Raw genomic sequence first — 8,371 nt, forward strand, 5'->3', positions numbered from 1 at the left:
GATATACGAAACACGAGAAAGCTAAGCGTACGTTTCCGTTGAAGTCAGCGTGCACATGTTATACGCGTTTTTATTTGCGTGTTTTTTGGAGAGAATAAAAAAAATATTCGGAAAGAGAGAGAGAGAGAGAGAAGAAAAAAGATAAAAAAAAAAATAAATTTTACGAATATGCCTGGAACCATCTCGATTACGCACAAAAAAAATAGAAATTAAAGAGAACGAAGTAATACATTGATCGAATAAACGTACATACATATATATCATATATGTGTCAAAATATTATTATAAATACGCATAATTATAATATGCAATAAAACATACCAGATGACCATAATAAAGATCCAAGAACTTTCCACGCTCCCTCCGTTTCAACGTTATTTTCTATTCTTCTTTCTTCTTATCTCTTCTTCTTATTATTATTATTATAACACTTGACTAATTATCAAAGTCCAGAGTATAGAAGAAAACACGTATCACGATATAAAACACCGGGTGTCTTAGATCACTGCTCGCGAGCCTCGTATTAAAAGGCGAGGCTCACGAACGGCGATGTGGTGCACGACGATGACATTGACGATGACACCACTTCAAGAGTTTTTTTTATCTTTTTCACTTTTACGAAAAAAAAAAACAGAAAAGCAAATAAAAACAAAAGAAAAAAGAAAAAATTAAAAAGGATGGAACTATCGAAACGAAAAAAATAAAAATTAAAATAAAATAAAATAAAATTTCGAGAGGGGGAGAGGGTGGTTCAGTATCAAACAACGTTCCTCTTCGTTCCTCGAGAAGTATATAGTATATAAAATCCTTCCTTCCTTCCTTCCTTTTCCAAAGATATATTCGATGCTCCTCGAAACTGACTTTTTACATTTATAACGCAAACAGAACAAAGTTAACTTCCTTTTTCCCCCTTTTTCCCCCACTGCAATTCGTAGACGTAACAGTTAATAATTAATAAAAGTAGAATTGTTACCAAAAACGTTATCGGCAGCACATTAAATTTTCAGGAAATGTCAATAATAAAAGAAAAAAAAAGAAGAAGGATTTAAAGGAAGAAAGGAAAAAAAGTTTTAATTCTATGATATGTAAAAGAAAAACAAATTAATGGGACAGGGGGAGGGAAGGTAGAAAGGAATAATTATAGACGAATGTTAATTTTGGGAAAAAAGGATGTACAAGGATGATGTGTAAGGGATTGTTTAAGAAAAAGGGGGGAACGGGAGGAAGGGATAAAAGATGGTAAAGGACGGTTGACGACGTTCGTATCTCTCCTCTCCTCTTTCCGGTGCGAACAGGTGGGCACACGCTCGCGACACGCTGCGCGCCCGCGGAAAACACGCGAGTCTAGCGAGATACGGGAAAACGACAATGAGAGAGAAGACGCACGCGTCGCGACGGCTTGACGTCGACTAAGGTAGATTCTACTCGGCGTTTCACGCCACGCACCCCCCACCACCGTGTATCCGTCGTAGCCGCCGCCGCCGTCGCCGTCACCGCGACGTTGGCCGACGTCGGCCGACGCCGACGCCGAAGCTCATACCGAACCCGAACTCGTATCCGAACTCGAAACCGAACTCAAAGCCGAACTCAAAGCCGAACTTGAATCCGAACTCGAAGCCGAAGACGACGACGACAAAGACAATGACAATGACAATGACGATGACGACGCTAACGACAAACTCTCCCGCCACCGATTCGATGGCGCCAACGTCGTTTATCCTCCTACCCTCCTTACTTCCTCCTTTCGCGTCATTTCTTCGAGATTTTAAGCCACGATTTTCTTTTCCCACGATAACACTTTATTTCTTCATTGATATCTATTTTCTTCTATTGCCATCCGACACTTTTCTATTATACGAAAACCCTATTCCATCCCCTGTTTCTATACTCAACCCCTTTTCGAAGCTAACCGAAACAGAAAGCTTGGATTATCTTACCCTCTCTCTCTCTCTCTCTCTCTCTCTCTCTCTCTCTCTCTTTCTTTCTTTCTTTCTGTCTATTTCGATTTTATTTGTCTATATAGATTTTGTTTCGAAAGATAGTGACAATGCGATCTTCGTCGATCATTCTGCAACCCTGATCGAGATTCCTCATGCAACCCTGACCACTTCTATAAAAACTTGGCCTATAGTGCGTTAAACATAGATCAATTTATTCGAATAATATCTTTTTTTACCATTTGCTTTACCAATTATTTCTTCTTTTTATTTTGTTTCTTAATTACTATTTTCCATTTAATGCTATCGATAATTTTTAATTGGCAACATACTAGTTTCGTGTTGACCACGAAGCGAGACTAATTATTATTTGTTGGGTTTTTCTCCCTTTTTTCTTTTTTCTTTTTTTACTTAGATGTTTTAAAAAGTACCGATAATAAATTGTTTCACGTAAACGTGTCTCAGGAACTATTAGTGCTTTTTCGATAATCTAAGTACGATCATTACGATGCTCTCGCATAATACACACACATACACATCTACATATATATAAGGAAAGAGAGAGAAGGGTTACATGTTTGTGACTTTACGGTGGATGGCCGCACGCGAATGACCTCGAAGATCATTTGTCATACTGTCGCAAGTTTGCTAGTTAATGCACCGGCCTGCATCACGCGTGCGCACGCACGTTCTACTTCCTCTTGTCGGGACCATCCTTCTTGCTACAATTTTCAAACTATAATACTTTATACATACCCTTTATACATACACACATACAAATTTATAGACAAGAACTTACACATGCATATATACATAGAAATACGTAAAAGTAATAAGCACGTTGAGATGCACATTTGAAAGTAAGAATATACGTGGTGTCTTTCTGTTTTCCTCACTTTGCTGTATCTCTCTTTTTCTCTCTCTAATGTCAAAAACTGACAAGTGTAAGAGCGTATTTAGTGCCAAGAAGAAGTCACCATCTCGACAAAGCTTCCTCGAATCGTAAATTTGACTTTTAACGACTTCTCTCCCCCTTTCCTCCTCCCTCATCCCTTTTTCTCTTTCTCTTTCGTAAGTTTTAGTATGCGAGAAAGATCAACGATCAAAGAAAGCTTGTTACCATTTGTTAAAGGTAAAGAGAGAGAGAGAGAGAGAGAGAGAGAGAGAGAGTAATATTATACCTGGATCTATAAACTCCGAAGCTCTACGAAGCTAACGATCGAAACCACTTCAATGATCGATAATAATTAACTTGTTCGAGATTTTCACCAGGACAGTATTACCACTGAACTTCTACGATTGGCCGATGGTAAATGCGATAAAGTTTAACAGCTATTAACGTTTATATACATTTGCATCTAACTAATTAACTAACTACCCCATCTCATACACCCTCCTTCGAATTATCCATTTAAACATTTTCATCTATCCTCTATTGAATTTACAATTTTCCAAAACCACCCTATATACCTTGCGCTTCTTCCAGTAAAGTCCCATATCGTATTTATTGCTTACTCTCTCTCTTTCTCTCTCTCTCTCTCTCTGCTTGGTATTATTAATTTAATTATTGTTATTGATCCTCTTGCTCTTAGCAGTCCGAGAAGAAAATGAGAAAATTAAAAAACAAAAATAGGAGGAGGAAACATAATTTATTAAAAATTGTTCAAGTTACTATTTTTCCTTTTTTTTTGTTTTTTGCTTTCGAAACAACTGATTTAAATTGTGCGTTATACGTCCTGCAATATATTACGTCATTTTTAATTATGTCACTAAAGTCTACCAGTTTATGACATCGTACTCGATACACTGTTTCGCTTCGATCTGCACCAATCAATTTCCCATTTCCTATAGTTACATTTCTATTAAACAAATAATATTATATCCGTTATTTGTGATTTTGTATCAACGAAAAATTGATTATATTCTGATCAATACCTTTTACACGTACATATAATATATATATATACTCACGTATATGTGTAAATAAAATTTTACTATTGAAGTATAGAAAAAAAAAAAGGAAAAATGTGTTAAACTTATCGGATCGTTTGGAACGTTTAAATTTCAGCATAAACTTCGAGAAAAACGATATCACGAGATCGATAGATCGTATCAAGGATGAAACACGTAAACTACTATGAATTCTGAAATTGGATCAAACGATCGAGCGATTCCAATTTATGTCGCTTACAATACCATGCTGTACTCGTTCGCATAACGATAACAAGAGCAACGAGGAATCCTATGAAAGAGAAATAGAAACATAGAATCACTAGGGAGAGATAGGGAAAAAGGGAGGGAGAGAGAGAGAGAGAGAGAGAGAACATACGGTTTACACCAGGCACCAAAATTAGCGTTCACCAATTATTGGTTGCAACACTTTATCGATTTCTTATTGTTATCGCTCGTAAATTAATTAAATTAACAATTACGATTGGCACCACGGGGCAAACCCTGTGCTCGTAAATAACATCGATTGCGTTATTCTCATGTGTTTATGTTTGTTCTTACCCATATATAAACATACGTATGTATACGTATATGCAAATGCAAATATGTATTGTATATATATATATATATATATGTTGTATTATATATTAACCGTTTGAGTCCCAAGCAGCGCGATCGCGCTGTTCACATTTTATGTTGAAAAAACCCAGTACATTTCGAGCATTGTAGAAAACTGACGGTGCTCTTATATATATAAAACAAATGCATACAAGTAGCGCTATCGCGCTGCTTGGGTCTTCTCTTACTCATTTAGAAAAAGCGCGATCGCGCTGTTTGGGATTCTTCGACAGTGTTTTTTCAATACCGTCTGAGACTCAAACGGTTAAATCGTATAATTCAGTTAATTAATGAAATATCATTGACACGAAATAATGAAGAATTTTAAGAAAAATTTAATATAATAAATTTTGATAATCATGCAATAAGTACACTTATTGTTTTAATAATAATCTGCCTAAGCCTTAGTCCTTACATATATACTAATCGTGTAGTATATATATGTAAGATTTATTTATGGAAAAGTATGGTATTTATTTAAATATTTAATGTTTAATAAGATATGTTATATAATAAGAGATAGAATATAATAAGTATTTAAATTAAACTGCACCAAATCAAAAAGGCAACCCTTTTCTTTTAGTTTTGAACTTTCATTATAAAACAATTAATTGCACTCAGAAAGAATGTAATATAAAAAAAAGTATAAACATTCGAAATCTTAACGTCTAAATGAGAAGGATAAACCTGGTGTGCTCCTATCAATTTTGTAATCCTCGGCTCTAGTTTCGTCAGAAATAACAGATTTTGTTTTTATTAAATTCACCTCATCACCTTGTAGCTGAAGATTGCTTTTATAAAATTATTGAAACAAGTCTGTCAAGTAAGCAATGTCACTTTTGGATTAAATTAAATTGGATCGTAAAGTATGACTTTTATCTTTCAAGAACTCCAAACCGAGTTAAATATTTTATAAAACATATCTAAGCAGGCATCCTTTGACAACCAACCAACTTCTGTATAAAACAGCAAACAATTAAATTCTTCATCGCTTTCAATGCAAAGCTGTTTATAATAATCCGTCATTCAATGATTTGCTTCTGATTATGTTGATAGCTTTAATTACATATTGTAATGAATTATATAGGCGCGCACTTAAATTTTTGACAACTAGATGATGACGATGGATGATACAGTATACTGTTAATACATCTGGCACCTCCTTTTTTAAATATGCAAGAAAACGTCTACCATCGCTGGAGCACCATCTGTAGCTACTGATAAGATATTACTCAGAGGTATTTCTTTTTCTTTAAAAAACTCATCCACTGTATGAAATATTGATTCTCCTTCAGTATCAGTTTGCAAATATTTTGCAAATAATAATTCTTGCTAAATTTGTCCCTTCTTTCTGAACCGCACGTATGCTAAAAGTAAAGCTTCATTTCCTGAAAAAATTGATTCATCAAGCTAAAAAGAAAACCGAGATGTTTTTAAATATCCACACAGTACGTATTAATTCACTTATAGCCGGTATAATTAGATCTTCACCAATAGTATGAGGTTTTCCCAATTTGGCAATCATTAACGACATATTGTAAGAAGCAGGCAAGCCATCGCTTTCTTGTTTAGTTACGGTTGAAAAGAGATTTTTCAATGTCGATTGTTTGATAAATTTTTCTTTTAGTACTTGAAAATAAGATAAATCGTTACCTTTTTTATCACCATGAAGTCTAGTCAAAAGGCCTTGTAGTCTGGAAGGCTTCATAGTTTCGTTTGATAAAATTTTTTGGCAAATCAGGCACATTGGTAATGTATTGTTTACAGGCGACTCAATAAAGCCATATTTTAAATATTCACTATTATATTGTCTTTTCACTATTATTTTTCTTTAGTTGAGCCATTATAATCAGTAGAATAAATAAATTTTTTAATCCTTTGAATTCTATGAGAAAATTATAACACAAAGAAATACTAACTATTCGTACGAATCTCACACGCTTTCTTTTTAGATACTTCGTTCTCGAAATAAGATTTTCAACTAAATGCATGTAGTGAAACATTTCATTCTATTCGTTCTAAACGTACTTATCTTTTGTTACAAGAAGATAAGAAACAAAAAAGCGATTATCCTCTCCATAAGATGAGAATTTCTTTCTAATATTTTATTACTATTGACACAGTATCAATATACCGGCATTGTTATGTAGCGTTGTATAGCAGCGCGGATCGGCCTCTGCTGACTTTTTTTTTTTTTATTAACAGAGAAAAAATATTTATTGCATTCACATTCAGGATTTTTTTTTTATTATCATCACCGCACACTTACAGTTATTCATTGCCATTTTGCCATTCTTCCACCCCTTAAGTTCACCTGTGGTCGTCATCATCTCCCTGGACCGCTTCATCGCCCACTTTGGGAACCACTGCTCTAGATCATTTCCGATAAATTAAATTCTGGACCTTTCCTATACTTCCAGATCGGGAATGTTCGAGAGACTTCGGCGCACTCATCATAACAAAGCGACAATATCAAGTGGTGTCATCTTACAAATAAAACACACTCGCTTTCTTTTCCAGTCGAAACCTCTACGCACACACTCACACTCATATCTTTGTATGCACCAAAAAAGGGCATTTTCCAAACGTCTATCGATACTCCTAGAAATATTCCTACACACACACATATACACGTACTCTTTATCTTTTCTCCCACCTTCACATATGTTCAAATGTTCCACGTGAACATATTTACATAGGTTTAAATGTTCCGAGAACTCACTGAAATCTACAGCCATATAAACAACTAGGGTGCCCCGGCCACGCGTTGCTGTGGCTTTTTTGACGTGAAAACTTCTTAAGAATCAGATTGATACGTTCATTTAATATAGCAGTACGAAACTGCAAATAATAGGCGAACTTTGTTCCGCCTTAGAGGCAATAAATGAGCAGATTTTGGATTTTATTAAGTTCAATTTTTTATTAGGATAATAAATATAAATAAAAAAAAATCAAGTATTTTAATGATTCAGCACAATCCTTGCGTTTCTCCGGAAAACTTCAATGCGCCACAATATTCGCAAACAACGTCCATTGACCCAATGCGAACGCTAGTAAGCAAGCAGTAATCAGTGCTGCAATCGTATCGAAACGCTGCTCGATTCAAATCAGTACTTGATAAATTTCTTCTTGTGCGTCTAAAAGTATCTAGTTGTTGATCTCTGAAGTTTGCTCGACGATTTCGCATTGCTAACCGAGCCGTTTCACGGGCTGCCTCGCTTTGCTCTTGTGATTGAGAAGCACGAAGTCGAGCCATACTAACGCGGCGCTCTTCACGTGCAATTTCTTGATCTTCTTCAGTCCTTTCATTCGCAATGTTTCGAATCCTAGTTGCATTTTGGCTTTGTCAGGAAAGATTCGATCGTCTTGGTCGTGGCATTGTTAGTGATAATATCGGCACAATAAGCTAATAGAAACTCGAAACAAACACATCATCCGGTCAACTTAAAAATTTATAATTGTCAAATTTTCAACTATGCTTAATCATAGACAACATTACGTTTAGCTGTCAGTTGCGTTTTGTTATACCATTTTTAACAAATGAACGGCTAGACTGATGTTTTGACTGATCAATTTTTCGTTTTTCTGTCTGTTGCGTTTTGTTATACCAAGTTTTATGTCACGTCCCACGGAAACGGAATAAAAAGTATCCTATGCCCGTCTCCTGATTCTAAGCTACCGCCCCACCAATTTTCAGCCAAATCGGTTCAGCCGTTCTTGAGTTATAAATAGTGTAACTAACACGACTTTCTTTTATATATATATATATAGAAGATTATTTTAAAAAAATTAAATAATTATTTTATAAATAAATTAATGTCATACAAATCTAACTGTATGTGAATGGAACGTTGTGTCAAAATTTT

General features: G+C 35.1%; 1 protein-coding gene and 1 pseudogene across 28 annotated transcripts in view; both read right to left on the bottom strand.

The window, feature by feature from the left end:
* The window catches only part of LOC107065823 (CUGBP Elav-like family member 1-A), a 402,374-nt gene extending 400,946 nt beyond the window's left edge, over window positions 1-1,428 (bottom strand). For 8 of the 28 annotated variants that reach the window (XR_016177710.1, XR_001475649.2, XR_001475648.2 and 5 more), the window contains exon 1: window positions 322-1,428. Coding sequence is in view for 20 of the 28 variants with exons in the window: in XM_015319840.2 (XP_015175326.1) it covers window positions 322-332 (11 nt within the window). In the remaining 8 variants the exon portion in view is untranslated. The remainder of the gene's footprint in view (window positions 1-321) is intronic. The other 20 variants (XM_015319855.2, XM_089175840.1, XM_089175839.1 and 17 more) reach the window with 8 other exon arrangements.
* A 4,244-nt stretch (window positions 1,429-5,672) lies between these two features.
* LOC107065787 (zinc finger BED domain-containing protein 5-like) lies at window positions 5,673-6,790 on the bottom strand (annotated as a pseudogene).
* Between the last annotated feature and the right edge of the window lie 1,581 nt (window positions 6,791-8,371).

The sequence above is a fragment of the Polistes dominula genome, unplaced genomic scaffold, assembly GCF_049000335.1.
Source record: "Polistes dominula isolate Pdom_NZ unplaced genomic scaffold, Pdom_raw_medaka contig_19, whole genome shotgun sequence".
Lineage (NCBI taxonomy): Eukaryota > Metazoa > Arthropoda > Insecta > Hymenoptera > Vespidae > Polistes > Polistes dominula.